The sequence below is a fragment of the Delphinapterus leucas genome, chromosome 7 (genome assembly GCF_059928025.1).
Source record: "Delphinapterus leucas isolate spDelLeu-1000000601 "Yukka" chromosome 7, BTC_Dleu_Yukka2, whole genome shotgun sequence".
NCBI lineage: Eukaryota > Metazoa > Chordata > Mammalia > Artiodactyla > Monodontidae > Delphinapterus > Delphinapterus leucas.
Window position 1 is genome coordinate 8,838,511 of NC_143135.1, and position 21,554 is coordinate 8,860,064.

At 55.1% G+C, this 21,554-nt stretch overlaps 1 protein-coding gene across 1 annotated transcript; it reads left to right on the forward strand.

Annotated features, from left to right (window-relative positions):
* Nucleotides 1-810: 810 nt before the first annotated feature.
* On the forward strand, nucleotides 811-20,931 carry SLC22A8 (solute carrier family 22 member 8). Its single transcript, XM_022592276.2, has 10 exons — nucleotides 811-1,297; nucleotides 14,341-14,444; nucleotides 14,969-15,123; nucleotides 15,600-15,768; nucleotides 17,905-18,028; nucleotides 18,240-18,355; nucleotides 19,334-19,548; nucleotides 20,250-20,358; nucleotides 20,495-20,698; nucleotides 20,777-20,931. Exons 1-10 carry the CDS (start codon nucleotides 962-964, stop codon nucleotides 20,874-20,876), a joined length of 1,632 nt encoding a protein of 543 aa, XP_022447984.1. The 5' UTR covers nucleotides 811-961; the 3' UTR covers nucleotides 20,877-20,931.
* The last annotated feature ends 623 nt before the right edge of the window (nucleotides 20,932-21,554 follow it).

Here is a 21,554-nt window from a genome sequence, read left to right on the forward strand (position 1 = left end):
CTTAGTGGGTCCACAGCCCTGGCCCTGCCAGTGTCATTAATCCCCCAAAGAAAGTCAAACATTAGCCTGGGAAACAGCTTATGCCTTATATAAGCTCCCCTGGGGAAGGCACAAACACAGCTTGTTGGAGCCGAGCTGCCAAAACACAGAGCTGCCGGACCCTGGGACAGAGCAAGGGTTTCAGCCACATCGACCACCGACCCCGCCGGAGGGAGGAGCCAGGCCCAGGTACCAGGTGAGGAGGGACCCCTGGGAAGCCCCCAAGGCCGGGCCTTGCTTCCGCACTGCAACTGACCAAGTGCCTTACGCCCTCTGGGATCTGCTTGGCCCCTTTCTGCTGCCCTGCTATGGTGCACCCAGCCCCAGGGGATACCCAAAACCAGGAGGCGCCGGGCTTGGGGAGACCTTCCCTGCAGGCAACCTGAGCTCTGCCAGTCCTGTGTGTCTGCTCGAGGCAGCCAGGGACCCCTCCCACTTACTCCTGACATCCATCCTGTGGGGACAACGTCCAAGACGGGGCCCCTTGGTCCCAGCGGCCTGGCCTGCACTGCCCCATGCCTGCAGCGCGTGTGACCAGCCTGGCTGAACACATACTCACACCCACAAGTCCCCACACGCACACAGCGACACACCCGTGCTCACACAGCTGTGCCCTTACACTCCAGCCTAAATGTGCACATCCCAGCAGACACTGCCGTGAACACACACCACACCTGTGACCCCATGTCTGTACGCGCAGTTGGGTACATCCTCATCCACACGCAAAACTGTGGGTACGCACAGCTGAGCCCCACACCCTCACACACTTCTACATACACAGGCTTACACATACACCTGGGCACACCCTCCCCCTTGTGCTTCCACACCCATCCACCTGCCCGCCCTCACCCCCGTGCACACATCCCTCTCCCCGGCCTGGTGCCCCACCCGCCCGTAGCTCTGGCTCATCTTGTCCGGTGCCATGACCTTCGCCGAGCTCGTTGACCGCGTGGCCAGCAAAGGGCCCTTCCAGTTCCTGCACATAGTCCTGCTCGGCCTCCCGATCCTGAGCACGGCCAACCACAACCTGCTGCAGATCTTCACAGCGGCCACCCCCGCCCACCACTGTCGCCCGCCACCCAACGCCTCCGCGGGGCCCTGGGTGCTCCCCATGGGCCTGAACGAGAAGCCTGAGCCGTGCCTCCGTTTTGTATATCCACCCAACGCCAGCCTGCCCAATGACACCCAGGGGGCCACCGAGCCCTGCCTGGATGGCTGGACCTACGACGTCAGCACCAGGGACTCCATTGTGACTGAGGTATGCCCAGAGGCCAGCCCTCTCCCTCCGATCACAGCAGGAACCCCACACTCATGGACAGGGGAGCATGAGACCCAGGGACAGGGCACTGGGCAGGCAGAGAGGAAGGACCTGGGTGCAGAGACACACCAACCAAAAGGTTCCGTCTCTTCACTTTCAGAGTGCAAACAGTCCTTTCTGTGCCAGGCGCAGTGCCAAACTCTGGGGATACAAAAATGCACTGTCCCTGTTCCCACGGGGTCCACCGCCTAGCAGGGGTAACATCAATTAACGAGAGGACCACACAAAGAAATGTCAAATTACAACTTCAAAGTACTTAAGGTTGTGACCTTAGACTACCGCCTACCCCTGGGCTGGGGGCAGGGGCCAGGGGAAGCTTCCTTAAAGAAGTGACCTTGGGCAGAGATAAGGGAGTCCAGCAAGATTTAGCCAGGCAATGGGGAAAAGGAGGAAAATTCCATCTTGTGCAAAGGTCTCAAGATGGGACAGTGTGTGGAGGAGGGGATGGACAGAGGTGAGGGTTGGAACATGCCCGAGCAGACCCAGAAAACATCTCATCCTCTCCTGCCATCACTTATGTGTTCACCTCCCATTCATTCACATCCTCATTTATTCACTGATTCTTTTTTTTTTTTTTTTTTTTGCGGTACGCGGGCCTCTCACTGTTGTGGCCTCTCCCGTTGCGGAGCACAGACTCCAGACGCACAGGCTCAGCAGCCATGGCTCACGGGCCCAGCCGCTCTGCGGTATGTGGGATCCTCCCGGACCGGGGCACGAACCAGCGTCCCCTGCATCGGCAGGCGGACTCTCAGCCACTGCGCCACCAGGGAAGCCCCTATTCACTGATTCCTTTACCCACCATCTCCAGGAGTTACAGAGTTAAATCAGGCTCTCGAATGACCTGGAGACCATGGTCAGATGAAGAGGGCAAAACGGGAATTGGCATTTATTGAGGATCCACAAATGGTCAGGCACGTCTTGGCCTCTGGCAGACATTGTCTCCCACACTTTGATTCCCACAATGATATTCTGTTGAAGGTGATTTTATCTCCTTTTTCATTCAAAAAAAAACTACGACTGAGAGGAGGGAAGTGAAGGTCCAGTGCCACACAGCTGGTCAGTTTTGGAGCTGGAATTTAAAGCAAAACTCCATACTAGGCACAGGGGGACAAGCATTCATGGCAGTACAAAAGAGTGGGGGGACCACGGGATTCTAGGGAGGCTTCCTGGAGGGGGTGACATCTGAGCAGTGAGCAGAGGCCAATGTTTTCATTCTCCCTTCGGGGACCATGAGCCCCTCGAGGGCAGGATCTTGCTTTTGCCACATTAGAAGAGATGCATTTCAAAGTCTTTACCTGGTGCCAGTCCTGTGCTGGGCACACCATGAGCATGGGCTCCTGGAATCCCTGGAGATGGCATCTCAGTGAGGGAAGTATTGTTATTACCTTCAGATGAGGAAACCGAGGCTCAGCCTGGTTCAATGACTTTCCCAGGATTACATATGATTCGGACCTGGCAGAGAGATGATTTGAATCCAGGACTATCTATGTTCAGAATCTACGATTGCTATTCATTTGTCTAGTGAATATTTATTTCTGTATAAAGCACTGACTACGCGCAAGGCACTGTCCTAAGTGCTTTATAAATATTAACCCTTTTAACCTTCCTGACACCATTATAAGATAGTATGATAGGGCTTCCCTGGTGGCGCAGTGGTTGAGAGTCCGCCGGCCGATGCAGGGGACACGGGTTCGTGCCCCGGTCCCGGAGGATCCCACATGCCGCAGAGTGGCTGGGCCCGTGAGCCATGGACACTGAGCCTGCGCATCCGGAGCCTGTGCACCGCAACGGGAGAGGCCGCAACAGTGAGAGGCCCGCGTACCGCAAAAAAAAAAAAAAAAAAAAAAAAGATAGTATGATAAGCCCATTGTTGCGATGGGGAAACTGAAGCACACAGAGGATGAGGAGATTGTTCAAGCTCTCGCCACTAGTAAGAGGCAGATTCGGGATCTGAACACAGGCACCTGCCCCAGAGCTGCGCTCCTAACCATCACATCTGCTGACTCTCATAGCCCCAGATACTCCATCCCTGTCCTATGCACTTTTTCTCCCCAGCACCCAGCGCAGTGCCTGAAATACATCCAGCATCCAACATTTATTGACAGCTACACTCATAGTACTGAGGACACAGACTCAAAGAACTCATGAGCCCTGCCTGTCCTCCAGGTGTTCACCTGTAGTGAGGAAAGTCACCAGCAGCGTGGTGGGGTATGCAGGCTTCCCAGGGCAGGGGCTTTCAGCTGCTTTGCTATATCCCCAGCAGCTGGAACAGTGCCTGGCACAGAGGAGGCGCTCTGTGAAATAAATATTTGTGTAATGAATGGATACAAGCTTTATAAACTCAGGGTGCTCTGGGAGCCCAGAGGAGGGGCATGGAATCTGCCTGGAGGGGGAACCCAGGGGGGCTCACTGGAGTCAGCAAAGCCTGAGCTGAGTGTGAAGGAGGGGTCAGGGTTAGGGAGGGGGCTGATGCGGGCAAGTGCAGCCCAGGCGAAAGGAACAGAGTGCCTGGAGTCACATGCACAGTCACAGGAGCATAAAGAGAGCAAAGCAGTAAGGACTGCAAGAGACTCAGGAAGGCTGGAGAGGCGGGCAGCGGGCTGCGGAGGCCAGGGACATAGGGAGGAAGCGGGCCAGCAGGAGGGCCTGCCGTGGATGCCGGGGCGAAGGACTCTGTCTCGAAGGTGACGGGGGGCCGTTGCATGGTGTTATACAGGAGTGTGGCGTACCCAGATCACCTTCTAAGGATCTGCACTCTGTGATCTCGGGTGGTCTCGGCCTACAGCAGCGGCCTGAAGCAGGATTTCGATCCCCAGCCAGAGACTGAAGTCAGGCTGCAGCAGTGAGAGCGCTGAATCCTAGTCACTAGACCAGTGGCCAGTGACAAGGCCCTGGCCCTTCGGCTTTGTAGAAATGAATTCCCACAAAGACAGAAAGTAGTGAAACAAAGTATTTATTAGGAGGTAAAAGGGTACATGTGGATAGACACATGGGCCAACTCAGAGAGAGAGTTGCACCCTTGTGGTAGTTTTTTGCAGTACGCGGGCCTCTCACTGTTGTGGCCTCTCCCGTTGTGGAGCACAGGCTCCAGACACGCAGGCTCAGCGGCCATGGCTCACGGGCCCAGCCGCTCCGCGGCATGTGGAATCCTCCCGGACCGGGTCACGAACCCGTGCCCCCTGCATCGGCAGGCAGACTCTCAACCGCTGCGCCACCAGGGAAGCCCCCTTGTGGTAGTTTGAATCACTTATATGGGGCATTTCTTCCAGGTTTCCTTTGGCCACTCATCTCACTTTGCCTGGTTCTGAGTCCATATTTTGTTTATCTCAGGGTCCTCCCATGTGTGCACACGCATCCCTTAGCCAAGATGGATTCTAGCAAAGAGGCCTGTGGGTAGGTTGAGGTCACTTACTATGGAGAGGCGCCCCCTCCATTGTTGACCTTCAAGGAGCCTTTCTAAGCACGTATAGTTGGGAAGGTCTCCTTGGCTTCAAGAATGAGGCATATGCAGTCTTTTATCTCTTATCTGGGCAGGGCTCAGCTCTCCTCCCTCCTGCTACTCTGGCGTATCTGTGCACAGGGGACGAACTCCGGCTGCTCAGCCTGGGGCCCATCTATCTCCTGCCTCAACTGCAGGGCGGAGAGTAGCTTGCAGAGCATTTTGGTCCAGCAGCTGGGAGACCAGTTAGCAGGTTGCCACAGGGACCCAGGACCAAGATGACAGACGGCAGGGGCAGTCGGAATAAATACCAGAGAGGTTGGGGGGTCAGAATCTCTGGGACTGGGGAACCAAATGGATGTAGGGGTGAGGAACAGGGCAGGCGTGGGGGGCGTGGAAATGCCCCAATATCTGTAACTAAGTTTCCAGGTGTGTGGGCAACTTGCTGTACGTCTGGTCCCTGGAAGACAGAGGGAAGGGGTAAAGCCACCATCCGTGTCCTCCAGAATACAGAACCTAGACGAGGAAACAAAAATCCTACAGGGAGCAATGAACTAATAACCATCGCTACGCCTTACCGCGTGCTAACCCCTTGCCAGACGGCTCTAATCGGTTTGCTCGTATGAACTCATTTAATCCTCACAGCAGCTCTCTGAGGTTAGTACCTATATTGTGTCCTTTTTTCAGATGAGGAAACCAAGGTACAGGTTACTGGCCCAAGGCAGCACATCGTATAAATGCTGGAGCTGGGAGCCAAACCCAGGCAGCAGGGCTCCAGAGCCACCTGCCCCCACTTCCCCACTCCGTGTTCCTGGGGACTGCATCCCCCAACCACTGCACCCTGGCCTAGGTTCTGGGAAGCGCTCAGTTAATGCTGAATGAAGGCCATATGCCCTCAGAGCCCGGCCGAAGGGACTCAGACAGTGCTGACTGCTGGGAAGTGTCTTCCCCTCCAGGGTGCACCTTGAGCTCCAGGGAGCCTGGCCAAGAGCAGCGCTTGCAGGTCTTTTTTTTTTTGGCTGCGTTGGGTCTTCGTTGCTGCGCGTGGGCTTTCTCTAGTTGCCGCGAGCAGGGGCTACTCTTCGTTGCGGTGTGCGGACTTCTCATTGCGGTGGCTTCTCTTGTTGCGGAGCACAGGCTCTAGGTGCGTGGGCTTCAGTACTTGTGGCACATGGGCTCAGTAGTTGTGGCTCGCGGGCTCTGGAGTGCAGGCTCAGTAGTTGTGGCGCACGGACTTAGTTGCTCCGTGACGTGTGGGATCTTCCCGAACCAAGGCTCGAACCCGTGTCCTCTGCATTGGCAGGTGGATTCTTAACCACTGCACCACCAGGGAGGCCCAGATTGCAGGTCTTGTACCCCGTCAAGCATCAGCTCACATCTGTACCAGCTGAGCACCCAGTCACCATTCTAGCAGTTAGGACCATGTGAATCTGCGTCCCAAATACACAGGGTTTCACCAGGCCTCGGGGTCTGCCCCCTTCTCCAGGTCGGGTCCTGGTCAGGCCCAAGCTCCCTGAGGACTCTCAGCCATGAGAACCCCTGATCAGGGTCCTCACCCAGTCAGGGAAATGTCAGTGGCCAGACCCAGCCAGGCTCTCTTAGCAGCACAGCAAGGTCAAGCCCCCTCTGTTTGTGGTTCAAGCCGTGGCAAATCCATGCTCCATCACTTGGGGTGGGGTGGGGTTCCAGTCCCTCACGGGGTGGAGGTAAGACAGTGGCTGGCTCACCTAGGGGTGTGTCTCTGGCGTGGAGGCAGGGACCTGGGTGTGCCAGCCCTGGAGGGAAGGGTGGTAATAAGGAAGACAGCACCTGGCAACCAACTCAGTCCAGGTGACCCTGGTTAGTAGGCAAGGAGCCATCTGCCAGGTGGACAGCGTGGCACCATGAGCCAGGACCAAGCAGCAGAGTTCACATTCTGACTCTGCTGTTTACTGGGGATGTTACAACCCCAGAAGTCTCAGTTTCCTCATCTGTAAAATGGGGTAAGAGAACAAGTGTGACCATTGAAAGAGATAATGCAAGGCCAGCATTAGCACAGGGCCTGGCACCTACAAGGTGTTCAACTAATGTTTGCTGCCACTGTTGCTGTTGTGGTGGCCATGATTAATAGAGATGTCCTGAGAAGCAGGGGGTTAGTGCCCCCAGAAGAGTAGGGGGACTCCCGGTAAAAGGAGAATCAGCTGTCACAGCTCTTCCCAGCTCACCCAGGCCACAGGGCTTTGTCTCACTCCACCCCCCAACCCAGCACTGGCCAGCACGCAGGGCCCAGCTCCACCCACCCACCCGACAGCCGGGGACCTGGTGAGTCATCTCCCTCCCCACCTCAGTCCCCTCATCTGTAGAATGGGATAATAAGGACCTTCCCTGCAGAGGAGGCGAGGGTGGGAGGGCTGCGCTGGGTCCAGCCAGGAGCACGGGGGGTTTCCCTCCCCCTTCTGATCCCATAAGCTTTGCTGGCAGAGGCGACCACACATTCCTTCCTCTGGGTTCAGCAGAGACAAGGTAGGAATTTTTCAGAAGGAGCTTTACCAGGACGTTAAGAGAAAACAAAGGCCTTTCTTTTAAGTCTGGAAAGTGTGAGGAGTGAGGACTGTGGACTCTGGATTCCCTGGAGAGGAGCCCACAGCTTCCACACCACAGAATACAGCCCTGTGGGGGCCCAGCTCAGTCTGGGGGCTCCGGAAACCCAACCCTGCAGCCCTCGAAGGCCCGGGCCTGGCCTTGGATGAGGAGGCCCTCCCTCTGAGGTCCCTGTGAGTCGTCTCTGGGCCTTGAGCCTTCCCGTCCTGTCTCCAGGGCCACAGAAATCCTGTCTCCCCACACAGGTCCCTGGAGGCCCCAAGTCAGCCGCTGGAGAAGCAGAGATCCCACTCAGTGGTCCTCCCAGAAGTGGGTATCCACCCTGGAAGTTTCCCCTGCCGAGTGTCTGGTCTTCCTCCACGCTCACCCCCAAATCCCCAGGCTGCCCACCTCCCAGACCATCTGTCCACCTCTTGTCTCCAGCTGAGCTCCTGCATCACCCCTACTTGCTCACCCTGGCCCCTGCCCTGGGCGCCTCTCCTATCATCTCCCCTTTCCTAGCCTCCAATCTGACTCTTGCGTAATGACCAGGGGGCCCCAGCTCAGCCACGTGTCTGGGCCAGCCTGATCCCGTGCCGTGGCAGCCCTCACCTAGGAAGCTGTAATTCCAGGCAAGAGGAGCCCGGGGCCATCCCCTGGGCTCTCCAGGGTCAGGGTGAACATCTACCGTGTGCAGGGCCCTGGGCTGGTGCTTTGCATTCCTTCTTTCACGACCCTGCGAATCTTCTTTTATGGCCACTGTGAATGTTGCCCCTTTTTACAGAGGGATACACTGGGGTCAGATCCAGAAGGTGGCTCTCTCAGCCATGATGGTGAAATCAAGTTTTTGTAGGAAGAGGGATGGGGGTCCTGACTCCAGAATCCATGCCCCTTCTACTGCATCACACGTCCCTGTGAGCACAGGCCTTACAATGACATGTGACAATAATAATAAAACAGCTATCACATAGAGTGCCGACTGTTTGCCAGGTATAGTGCTGGGTGCTCTTCATTCCTTATTTTATTTACAATCTTGAGAAGCAGGTATTAGTATTACCCCCATTCTACAGATAAAGAGTCTGAGCCACAGAGAGGTTAAGTAACTGGCTCAGGAACTCACAGCTACTAAGTGGCAGAGCTGGAGACTCATGCCCTTTTGAGTCTTCCCAGGTACCTGGCTCTCTGGCCGTTGCGCCCCAGCCTTGGTTCCATCAGAGGTCCAAGAGTAGACAGAGACATAGCAATTCTCCCCAAGCTCTAAACTGGAGCCAAAAGGCCCCAAATCTAGGGACGTTTGTTTCCCTTGTCCCTGCTCTGGAGGGAGTACGGACCATGTGTGGGGTCCCCTGGCAGAGTCAGCCTACACACACACACACACACACACACACACACACACACACACACACACGGAGCAGGGTCCCCACCCTTGATCACACATGGCTCGCCCTGACCGTTTACGTCACGCCTTCTTCTTTGCCCTCTGAGGGGCCTCCTGGCCTATGATTTTGCTCCGCTCCAGCTCCTGAGCCTGTCCCTCACCCTTTGGGCCTGACATCAGATCAGCCCCCTTGGCTCTGGCCTTGGCTGCCTCCTTGACCATGACTCCAGCCCATCCTGTGCTTGTGTCTTATAGTGACGCATGGCTACAGCTCCCATGGATTGAGCCTTCCCTCCGGCAGCTCAGGACTCAGAGCGCTAGTTCGGCGTCCAGAAGACCTGAGTTTGAGTCTCTGCCTTGAAATGAACCAAAGCTGTGCTTGGGCAAGTTATTTACCCTCTGAGCCTCGGGTTCTTGGTCTGTAAAATGGAGATAATAATAGTACCTGGGCTTCCCTGGTGGCGCAGTGGTTGAGAGTCCGCCTGCCGATGCAGGGGACGCGGGTTCGTGCCCCGGTCCGGGAAGATCCCACATGCCACGGAGCGGCTGGGCCCGTGAGCCACGGCCGCTGAGCCTGCGCGTCCAGAGCCTGTGCTCCGCAACGGGAGAGGCCACAACAGTGAGAGGCCCGCGCACCGCAAAAAAATAAAAAAAATAAAATAATAGTACCCACTTCATAGGATTATTATGGCATCATTTGCAAAGCTTGCTCCGGAGCAGAGTAAGCCCTCTCTTTCTCCCCCACCACCTTCCTGGTATATCATCACTCAGGAAGACACCGCAGTGGGCTTCCTGTTCTTGCCTTCCTGAATCCAGCTCCCTAAGGAGTAAACATTCCAAGAAAGGAAAAAGAAGGCCAAGAACATTGGAGGGGATATTGGGAGCAAGAACTCTATGTGGAGCCGCCAAAAGCCGATAGACAAGAGGTCAGCCCAGGCCATGCCATGGGCTACATAGAAGCTGAGTGACCGATTCCCTCCAGTCAGCTGGTTACCTCTTCCTCTCTGGGTGTCATCAGTAAAATATGTATAGCAACCCCATTAACGATTCACCGGACAAACATTTGACATTTACTGTGCACCAAGTACTCTGCTAGCTGCTAGGGTTAAAGAGTCAAATGAGATGCCTCCGCCCTCGGTGTGGCTACGGAATACAGGACAGATAGACGAGCAAATAGGCAGGCGGCGTGCTATGTAATCTGTGTCCTCTTCGAGGTAAGAATGGGATGCTGAGCGTGGAAGGAGAAATGAGGAATTACACTGGGAGTCTGGACGTGCTTCTCAGCCACTTACCCATTTCATGAATATTTACTGACTACCTGCTTGTACCAGGCAGCCAGAAAAGATGCTTCTGGCACTCAGAGTAAGTGATCTTGACGTGTCTTTTGAAGGACTGACAACCTTGCTAGAGTAGGGGAAGATATCAAGTACAAAAGCAAAGAGGAACACAATAGCCTGAAGCTTTTGTAGGATCACTGGTGTAAACCTGATTACAACCACGGACCCCACGTGGCCAGGCCTATGCTTGGAGTCAGGGTCAAAGGAAACATAAATCACTCTCTCAGCACCTTGAAGAATGGAGACTTCAGCTACAGGTTTTCTTAACACAGAAAGCATGCCAAAATCCCTCAGAATATCTTCCCTTCTCCCGCAAATTCCAGGATGCCTTTAAAAATCTCTCCAGGGCTTCCCTGTTGGCGCAGTGGTTGAGAGTCCGCCTGCCGATGCAGGGGACACGGGTTTGTGACCCGGTCCGGGGAGGTCCCACATGCCGCGGAGCGGCTGGACCCGTGAGCCATGGCCGCTGAGCCTGCGCGTCCGGAGCCTGTGCTCCGCAACGGGAGAGGCCACGACAGTGAGAGGCCCGCGTACCGCAAAAAAAAATCTCTCCAGTTCTCCCTATATCTGCTCCCATGCTCTTGTGTTCCCAGTCCCCTTCCGAGGTCATTCGGGGACCGAGACACACAGCAGCTCCGCCATCTTCAACACGTGGCTTCCAGAGTTGCTCTCGTTATCACCATTCCTAACCAACAGGAAGGGGGAAAGCACGCAAGTCCAGGCCAGGGATTCCCTCTTACTCAAATGAAGTGGGCGCAGCATCCATTTCTTCCACTCACACGTCACTGTCAAGAATTACATGGCCCCATCTCGCTCCCGGGTGGCCTGTCCCTTTACGCCGCATGCTACACAGTACAGGATGTCTCTCTAGACACCCGCTGGCCTACTCCTTTCACACCACCTCACTTCTTCCTTTACTCTTTTCCCTCCCCCATCCCCACACTTGTACCATGCAGGCTCCCTTTCCAGCCAGAAGGGCCCTGGGTTTGCTGGCCACTCTGGGCCACTGTGAGCAAGCTGGAGGACCTGGAGCCTTCACCCTTGCCCAATCCCCCTCGCTTCCCGGGAGGAAAGCAGAAAGAGCTCCCTGGGATGTGTGGTTCTTTCCCCGCACTGTTTTGCTTCCAAAACCTTCTCATCAGGCATTTCCAGTGAATGAGATTCTTCACTTCATTACACAAGTAATTCAGGACAACTGGACAAAGGGTGCGTGCTGGGGATTAGCGGGAGATTAGGCCAGACAGGTGGGCAGGGGCCAGAGCCTGAGGGCTTGTATAAATCTGTGTTAACAGAGCTTTCTCTTTACCCAGAGGGCAAGAGGAAGCCAGGGGGTGCCTTAGGCAAGGCAGCAAGCTGATGTGAGAGGGGCTTCAGAAAAGCCACTCAGGTTACCAGGGAAAGAATGGATAGGAAGGACTGAGGTCGAAGGTTGGGAGACCTGTCAGAAGACCGTTGCTGATAATACTCTCTGGGCTCAATTTCCGCAACTGTAAACTGAGGATGACAGCAGCTCTACACCATAAGGTTGCTATGATGACTGAGAAAATTAAGGCATGGAAAGCGCTCACTTCGAACAGTGCCTGGTGCAGAGTAAGCCCTCAATATATATTGGCTGTTATTCCTTTTTTTAAATTTATTTTACTGACATATAGCAGATTTACAATGTTGTGTTCATTTCGGCTATACAGCAAAGTGACTCAGTTACCCATATATACACTCTTTTCGTATTTTCTTCCATTATGGTTTATCACAGGGTATTGAATATAGTTCCCTGTGCTCTACAGTAGGACCTTGTTTTTTCATCCATGCTATATATACTAGCTTGCATCTGCTAATCCCAAGCTCTCAATCCATCCCTCCCCTGCTCCCCTCCCGCTTGGCAACCACAAGTCTGTTCTCTCTGTCTGTGAGTCTGTGTCTGTTTCGTAGATAGGTTCATTTGTGTCATATTTTAGATCCCACATAGAAGTGATATCCTATGGTATTTGTCTTTCTCTGTCTGACTTACCTCACTTAGTATGATCATCTCCAGGTCCATCCACGTTGCTGCCAATGGCGTTATTTCGTTCTTTTTTATGGCTGAGCAGTATTCCACTGTCATATGCACCACGTCTGCTTTATCCACTCATCCGTCAACGGACATTCAGGTTGTTTCCATGTCTTGGCTGTTGTGAGCAGTGCTGCTATGAGCATAGGGGTGCCTGTGTCTTTTTGAATTAGAGTTTTATCCAGATATATACCCAGGAGTGGGATTGTTGGATCATATGGCAACTCTATTTTTAGTTTTTTGAGGACCCTTCATACTGTTTTCTATAGTGACTGCACGGATTCACATTCCCACCAACAGTGTAGGAGGGTTCCCATTTCTCCACACCCTTTCCAGCATTTGTTATTTGTAGACTTTTTAATGATGGCCATTCTGACCGATGTGGGGTGATACCTCATTGTAGTTTTGGTTTGCATCTCTCTAATAATTTGCGACATGGAGCATCTTTTCATATGCCTGTTGGCCATCCGTATTTCTTCTTTGGAGAAATGTCTCTTTAGGTCTCTACCCATTTTTCGATTGGGTTGTTTGTTTTTTGCTTTTGAGTTGCATGAGCTGTTTGTAAATTTTGGAAATTAAGCCCTCATCGGTCTCATCATTTGCAAATATTTTCTCCCAGTCCATAGGTTGTCTTTTCATTTTGTTTATGGTTTCCTTTGCTGTGCAAAAGCCTGTAAGTTTCATTAGGTCCCATTGCTTTTATTTCTACTGTATATTGGCTGTTATTCTTAATCCAAGCATAAGAGGATGAGGCCTGCACTAAGATAGCAGTAGTGGAGATAGAAGAATCCAGATTCGAGAAATATTAAAGGACTTGCCTGGTGGTCCAGTGGTTAAGACTCCACGCTTCCACTGCAGGGGCCATGGGTTCGATCCCTGGTTAGGGAAGTAAGATCCCACATGCCGCTAGCGGCGGCCAGAGAAAAAAGAAGTATTTACAAAGTGGGAAACTGGAGGATGAAGCGATTGTAACATGGGAGAGGAAGGAGTCCAAAAAGGGCTGCCAGTCACTGTGATTGAGACCTTACAGAGAGGGGGTGGCAAGTCTCGCTGACTCTGAGATGCCCAAAAGACACCCTCCGGGTGGAGATTTCAAGTAGGCTGCTGAATCGATGGGTCTCAAGGCCAGAAGAAAGGTTGGGCTAAAGAGAGGGATTTGGGGCTTCCCTGGTGGCGCAGTGGTTGAGGGTCCGCCTGCCGATGCAGGGGACACGGGTTCGTGCCCCGGTCCGGGAGGATCCCACATGCCACGGAGCGGCTGGGACCGTGGGCCATGGCCGCTGAGCCTGCGCGTCCGGAGCCTGTGCTCCACAGCGGGAGAGGCCACAACAGTGAGAGGCCCGCGTACCGCAAAAAAAAAAAAAAAAAAAAGAGAGGGATTTGGAGTCTTCACCATAAAATAGTCATTGAAGCCATAGGAGCAGGTGGCATTTCCTGGGGAAAGTGAATAAAAAGAGAAAGATCCACGAAGAGGCCTGGGGAACTTTTAAGGGATAGAGAGTAAGAAGGCCGCAGAGGGAGGGCAAAGAGGAAGACGGGAGGAGGCAGAGGCCAGCGGGGTCACGGGCTGCTGAAGGGAAGTCAGGTCAGGAAACAGAAGGTTCCATTGGGTTTGGGGAGCAGAGTTTCAGTGGAGGGGTGGGGGCAGACTCGGGAAATGAGTGGGACACGAGGACGGGGTGACAGCCAGGATGGCTCCTTGGCTTTGAAGGGAAGAGAGAAATGAAGCAAATGTGGAAGGGAAAGAGGCTTTAAATGGAGAGACTGGAACACAAGCAAATGACGATGCAGAGCAGTCAGGAGACAGACTGAAGGTGTGAGATGGAGGGAGGTGGCAGCGGGAGTGGCCCCTGGAGGAGAGAGGGGGCAAGCAGAGGGACCAGCCTTGCACAAGTGAAGTTGGGGAGCAGACACATAGGTAACCACAGGACACAGGTGAGCCTGGAGGAGCTTGAAGACAGACCTGGCTGTGACAGCTGAGCAGACTTCACAAGCCATATGGCAGGCCACATGTGCCGAAGGGATGTTGTCAGTGCAGAACCACAGGGCCAGCCTGAAGGGGGAAGCGGCACCGGGAGCAGGGGCCGGGCTCAGGGAAGACAAGCGCGGGAGCTGGGGGAGGGAGCACACACGTGGGGGCGCAGGCTGAACGCGGCTGAGAGGCTGGGCTGGACTGAGCCGGGTGACCGGGTGACCGGGTGGCTCTCCCTCTCTCCTGCGCAGTGGGACCTGGTGTGCAACTCCAACAAACTGAAGGAGCTGGCCCAGTCTATCTTCATGGCGGGCATACTGATTGGGGGGCTCGTGCTGGGAGACCTGTCTGACAGGTGAGACGCGGGGGCCTCGCCAGGGGAGGCACAACCCATGGAGACCCCCCGCCCCTCTCCATTACACCCATGCACCCCCAAAGAGGCCAAGAGCTGGGGTAGTGCGGAGAGATGGTCCTTGCTGTGTGGCCAGCCCCTTTCGGGGCCACAGCCTTCTCCCTGCCCCAAAACCCCTACAGCTTCAGTCTTCCAGCCTCCCCAGACCTGGGGAACCGGCCTCAGTGTTTTCAGACACAGTAGTGGCTGCATGGCCGTGGAGGCGGGTGGATGAACGGCTTGGAGAGGAGAGGTCCTTTGACCCCTGCTCAGGTAGCTAAGCTGGGGGTGGAGGAGATCACTCATTAACTCAAACGTCTAACTTGTCAACAAAAAAAAGCAATTACCAGCAAGGCTCTGTCTGGGGAGGGAGTTACACGCCCTGCCTGGCCCTTTGGGAGGTGGAGGGTCCAGCCCTTTGCCCTGCAGAGTCACTGCCCTTGGCTGGCTCACAGCAGCTAACGACCCTCTTCTTGTTCGAGCTGCAGGTTTGGCCGCAAGCCCATCCTGACCTGCAGCTACCTGCTGCTGGCTGCCAGCGGCTCAGGCGCAGCCTTCAGCCCCACCCTCCCCATCTACACAGTCTTCCGCTTCCTGTGTGGCTGCGGCATCTCAGGCATCACCCTGAGCACCACGATCTTGAGTGAGCCACAGGGGGAGGGGACGGGGACCAGGAGTTTGGGGAGCACCAGCCTGAAGCCAAGAGTGTGGCTCAGCCACAGGCACCGGGCGACCTTGGTCAGGCAAGGCGCTGCCCCTCTCAGGACCCCAGAGGCCCCCCCTGAACGTAACAACAAGCAGAACAGCAGCAGCTCCCCCGGGCCTGGCATCTGCCAGGTACATGACCTCGTTCAGCCCATACGCACAAGTAGGTCAAACAAGGGACGTCACCCGCCACTGGAGAGGCAGTCAAGACTGCATGCTTGGGAGTCAGTCAAACCTACGTTTGAGTCCTACCTTCTTGAGCCTCAGTCACCGCATCTCTAAAATGGGGGCGATGAAACCTTAGGATCAGGGTCAGATCAAGTAGCCAACGGAGGGGCAGGGGCTGGTGCCCCTTCTCAGGAGGTGCCCACCACCCAGTAGGGTCTTAATCTGGTCCTTGGGTTCCTCCTGCAGGTGTCGAGTGGGTGTCCACCCGGATGCGGGCCATCAAGTTGATTTCGCTTGGTTACTTCTATACCAGTGGCCAGTTCATTCTGCCTGGCCTGGCCTACGCCATCCCCCAGTGGCGCTGGCTCCAGTTAACCGTGTCCATTCCCTTCTTCGCCTTCTTCCTGTTGTCCTGGTATGTGACCCTCTTTTCTTCAGCCCCCTCCTTAGAGCCACCGGGATCAAACAGGAGGAGCTCATGCCTGACCAGGCTGGCTGACTCTGTCTGTCCCGAGACACCCCATCCCAGAGTCAGGAAGGGCATTCCAGGGAGGAGGAACCACACACCGAGGCATGCGGGGAGGGAGCCCTCGGCTGGGGTTGGTGGTGAGGGGGTTAGGGTCCGGCTGTGAAGAGCACAGAAAGCCAGAGAGGCCTCGGTTTCACGTGGAGGGACAGAGAACGCCTCTGAAGGTGCCCGGGGTGCTGAGAGGCCTGACCAAACTTCCCTTCGTGACATAATCACACAGAAGGACAAACCCAAGTGGGTGGGGATGAGAGACAAAGGGGAGTGACCGCGTGGGCAAGAGGAGCCTGGGGGGTGAGTCTGAGGGGCATTTTGAAGGAGAAATCCTCAGAGTGTGGGGACTTCTGGATTTGAGGTATAAAGAAAAGGAAAGCTCCAACCTGAGAACCTGGGAGAATCAAGGGGTCTGGGGCAGAGACCCCGAGTGAGGACATGTGGAAGACAGGAAACCAATCTGTAGGTGGTAGTTGATAGCTGGGCCCAAAGAACAGGAAATAATGAACAAGCCCAGGAGCAGAAATGAAGTCCTGGAGGATCCTTTATCCAGCACTTACTATGTGCAAGGCCCTGTTCTGGGGACCAACCCACATCATACCAACACTCACGGCATCTCTGTGTGAAGGGGACATTAGTATTCCCATTTTACAGATGAGGAAACCGAGGATGAGAGAGGTGAAGCAATCCTCCAAGGTTACACAAAAAGATGCAGGACTGGAATGGGCCTCCATTTGAAAATGAGAATAAGCTCCCAAGGGGACGGGCAATCTTGCAGTGAGAGAGATGGTCCGAGGGTCCAGAGTGGAGTTCGGCGTGTCCACAGCCTAGGATGGGAGCCGAAAGTTGGGAGGCAAAATAAGGGCAGATGGTCAGCAGGTCCCTTCACTGTATGACTTGGGACAAGCCTCACCCACTCTGAGCCTCAAGATTTTTCTAGGCAAAATGGAGATACCGATGCCTGTCTCCCAGAGTTACATGTGCCTGGTCCACAGGAAGTCTCACTGATTGGAAGCCACTGTTGTCATTATTCTCAGGGAGAGGAGGATGGAATCCAGGCCCTGGCTATGGGATTTGGGAGGAAGTCACCCATCATCTTGGTAGGCGCAGGCTGAGAAGACTGTCAGGGCAGAAATAAGACCACAAGGCCAGAAGGGCAGGTAGCAATGGGCCCAGGAAGCTACCACTACCAGCAGGACCAAAGGTCTGAGGCCAGGTGACCCGTGTCCACTCCCCTGAGGGTCTCACTGGAGCCAGGTCCTGGGTGCCTGCGGGGTCCACAGCCGGAACGGACCCCATCTGGGACCAGACTTTTCCAAGCTTCCCTTCTTTCTCCCCACGCCTCTGCCTCCTCCATTTCCCTTCAATTTGTGACCCTCAGGGTTTGCTCAGGGGTGAACCAATCCCAAAAGCACAGCCCAAGGGTGGGGGAGAGTGAGGTTGGCCACACACTTGCCAACCCCAAGGCCCCATGTTGCGCTTGCAAACCGTCCCCTGACCCAGCAGAGTTGGCCTTTTGCAGGGAGAATCAAAGGGTCCCCGGACCCATTCCCTAGACCACAACCCTAAACCCCGTCCTAAGCTGCCCTGGGACTGCAGCCCTGCCCCCGCTTCACCCAGGACCTGGAATTGGGCCCAAGGACGGCTGGGGACGTGGACGTTTAGGACCCTCCAGCTGTCCAGCCTCGAGCATGCCAACCCTTCCCCAGGCCCCACCTGCCTTGGCCTAGGGCCCGAGGCTCCTAGCTAAGAGCAACACCCAAGGATAACAAGCTGCCCGGGGTCGGGGGCAGGGGAACGGCTCTTCTGGAAAGGGAAGAAGAGATCTCTGGAATTTGTGCCGGCTGCAGGCAACCCCGGTGCAGAGCTTGACCAAGTTTAAATTCCATGAAACCTGCAATAAGGCAGCTCGGGTTTCTGGTCCTCCTAGCCTGCGGCCCTGGCTCTTGATCATTTTCCAGCCTCTCAGAAGAACTTCTGGTGTTGGAGGTGGGGGGTTGGGAGCCACTGTGACTCGGTTCTGGCCCCCAGGTGGCTGCCAGAGTCCGTACGCTGGATGATCCTGTCTGGAAGGTCCTCCAAGGCCCTGAAGACATTCCGGCAGGTGGCGGCCTTCAATGGCAAGAAGGAGGAAGGAGAAGCACTCAGCCTGGAGGTAGAGACCCAGAGGGATTGTGGTCTGGGACACGAACCTGGGCTCTGCTCTTGGACTGTCCCCTCCTCTTGCCTCTGTTTCCCCTGCTCACAAGCCTACATCTGATGCCCTAAGCAAGCTCTTCCAAAGGCACCAGGCCTGCACCTCCCTCTCTTCTCCCTCTGCCCACCAGCTGGTCGCTAATGGACCCCTCCCCTTCCTCTGCCCCAAGGAGATCAAACTCAACCTGCAGAAGGAGATCACCTTGGCCAAGGCCAAGCACAGCATAGCTGACCTGTTCCGGACACCCACCCTGCGCCGTGTGACCTCCTGTCTTTCCCTGGCCTGGTAACCCGCCACCCCTCCCTGCCCACACCCTAGCGCCCCTGCCAAGCAGGGGCCATGAACAAGGCCTCTGGCAGGCTCACCTAAGGGCAAGGCCTAAAATACCTGCAAGAAGAGTCAAGGGATCCCCTCCTCAGGGCTGCCCCAGTCCAGCCCCAACCCCAGAAATCTCTGGCATCCCTGCCCCACACCCAGGTCCAGCCATAAGGGTCTGCTTCCTCCTGGGGTCACACCCACCTCACCCACAGGGCAAATGCTCCAAACACCTTCACCAGCTCACATCCTACACCTTCACCAGCTCACATCCCTACCATGTGAGCTGTGCCTCTCTGTCCCTGCCCCCCACTGGTTCCGCTCTGCCCTCTGGGACCCCACAGAGCAAGCCTGGCTCTCAGGGCTTCAAGATTTAACGACAGAAATTGTGATTCTTCTAAGTCTTCTCTTTTGCCCGACATCCCACATCTCCTTCAAAGCCCTTTCCGTGACCTGGTTCTGACACCCTTCTCATCCTGGCCACCCCCATGTGAAAAGGATTCAGTATATCCAGGAACTCTTCAAAAGGGATCCCACAATTCTGAGAGGGGGAGGGGAGGCATCTGACCCATGTGTGCAGCCCTGGGCACTTTCACCTCCCCCATCTGAATGTTAAACCATTACTCAACAAAGAGAGATTGTTTGCTGCCTCCTTTGGTCTCCAAGAGTCCCTCCAGGACCGATATTCTCTGGAGTCAGTTATATGGCACTTTGTCACCATACCCTAGACCATGTCCATGTCAGACATAACCAGTCAATCCCAGCACTCTCTCACTGAGCCCAGACACAATCTCAGAGGCCTCAGAACAGCACTGAAGCAGCCCCTATCAATCTGTTGCAGTTGGGACAAGAAATGAAACTATTCATCACCCTGGTGACCCAATGAGCAGTATGGGGAGAGGCCCCCGCCTGGCTGTGGGTCTTAATCACTCACTCTCTGACCCTCAGGTTTTCCACCGGTTTTGCCTACTATAGTTTGGCTATGGGTGTGGAGGAATTTGGCGTCAACCTCTATGTTCTCCAGCTCATCTTTGGTGGGGTCGATGTCCCAGCCAAGTTCATCACTATGGTCTCCATAAGCTATCTGGGCCGGCACACCACGGAGGCCGTCGTTCTGCTCCTGGCAGGAGGATGCATCCTGTCTCTCATCTTTGTGCCTTCGGGTGAGAAGCTGGGTCGACCCCCAGAACCCTCCGAAAGAGGCTGACCCGTGAGACCAATGTGTCTGTGGGCCTCACAGGCTGGGAAGCGGGGTTCCAGGGACTCCAGATCTGCTGAGTCTGCCTCTAATTCACTGTGTTACCTTGAGCAGCTCCCTGCACTCTCTGGGCCTCAGGTTTCTCGTCTAGAAAATAACACAGGTGGGCTAGATGACATCAAAGATCCTTTTCAGATCTGACTCAGGGCAAAGTATGGTAGTGTCTACCCAGTGAGAGGAATTGCTCGGGATTTGGTTGTTGCCTGGGTGACATCGCTGCAGAAGACAAGCTTGGATCAGAGCCCAGTGCTCAAGGAACACCCCACAACCTACTCCACCATGACCTTGGAAAAGCCACTTTTACTTTATATAGATGTTTGTGTGTTGATACACCTATATCCTTCCAAAGGAACTGGAGATATTTTTGGACAAAAACAGATACAACAAATGATGAGAATAGGGAATCAGAGCCAGGGAAAAACCCAAATGCAGCAGGACACAAGCCTGCGAAGCACTGGGAATAGCAGAGGGGCTACGACTCAGCTTTAAGTTTGGATGTGAGCTGTCCGGCAGCCAAAGCAAAAAGGGAGACAAGGTCTCTGAGGAGTGAGAACGCTCAGGGGCTCCTGAGCCCCCAAGGTCTACTGCCTTTTCTTTCCTGTGCAGACTTGTTGACCCTGAGGACAGTACTGGCTGTGTTTGGGAAGGGATGCTTGTCCAGCTCCTTCAGCTGCCTCTTCCTCTACACGAGCGAGCTATACCCCACAGTCATCAGGTAGGTGCTGGGCCTGGAAGCGGCCCAGCCAAAGGATACAGGGGCAGGTGGGACTGTGGCCCCTGTCCAGGGGTCCCAGAGCTGTTCTTTGAGAACCCTCACAGAGGCTGCCAATCTCTGCTCTGAACTCTCCCAGGCAAACAGGTATGGGCATAAATAACCTGTGGACCCGCGTGGGAAGCATGACGGCCCCACTGGTGAAAATCACCGGGGAGCTGAAGCCCTTCCTCCCCAATGTCATCTTTGGGACCATCGCCCTCCTGGGAGGCAGTGCAGCCCTCTTCCTGCCTGAGACACTCAATCGGCCCTTGCCAGAGACTGTTGAAGACTTAGAAAACTGGTCAGTGCCCTGTTTCTGGCCCCACCAGTGCTCCTCCTTGGGGAAGCCCAGGGCTTTTCCTGAGCTCTCTTTCCCTAGGTCCCTGCAGGCAAAGGAGCCAAAGCAGGAGCCAGAAGCAGAAAACGCATCCCAGAGGATCCCTCTGCAGCCTCGTGAACTGGACCTGGGCCCCAACTGAAGGCAACAGACCCTCCTTTCCCTGCCCTCCAGAGACTACTCCCAGCCAGGTCCTTGCCTGTCTCTGGGCTCCGCAGGCACCTTGGGGAGGGCCCTGGGTGCAACTATGCTCCCAGGACACAGTCTTCTGAGAGCTTGGTGGAGGTATCTCCACCACCACCGGGGCTCCCCAACCCAGCCCTGGCCAGTTCAAAAGTTTGGCCACAGGCCTTTGCACACCCCACCTTGCCCTCACCCTCCCTGCAGCCCAGGCCCTGCCATTCTTCTGTCCAGCCCTTCCCCACTGACCACTTCCCCCATTGTTCCCACTCCCTTCCCCTTCTTGCTCCCACCCCTTTCTTCAATGGGAGGTTTCAATAAACAGCAGTGAAGAACTCAAGCCATGCTGCTCAGGAACAGGGGTGGGAAAGGGGGCAGGGCCCGGTATGGACGTGTGAGCATGTGCATCTGCCCATCCACACTGGCATGTACATACAGGTATGGGCACACAGGTACATGCAAGGTGGGCTGATGTGAACACGTGTGTCCAGTGCGAGCACACTGACGTGTGTATACGCCAAGCCTGTATTAGTCGACTTGGACTGCTATAACAACATGCCACAGATAGAATCACTTAAACAATTTCTTCCTCACAGTTCGGGAGGCTGAGAAGTCCAAGATCAAGGTGCTGGCAGACTCA

Excerpts from the sequence above, each read along its gene's own strand:
- SLC22A8 (XM_022592276.2), top strand. The coding sequence starts at position 962 with ATGACCTTCGCCGAGCTCGTTGACCGCGTGGCCAGCAAAGGGCCCTTC. Across the intron at positions 15,124-15,599 it reads CCTGAGCACCACGATCTTGA|GTGTCGAGTGGGTGTCCACC; the intron begins GTGAGCCACAGG and ends TTCCTCCTGCAG. Across the intron at positions 20,359-20,494 it reads CTATACCCCACAGTCATCAG|GCAAACAGGTATGGGCATAA; the intron begins GTAGGTGCTGGG and ends GAACTCTCCCAG.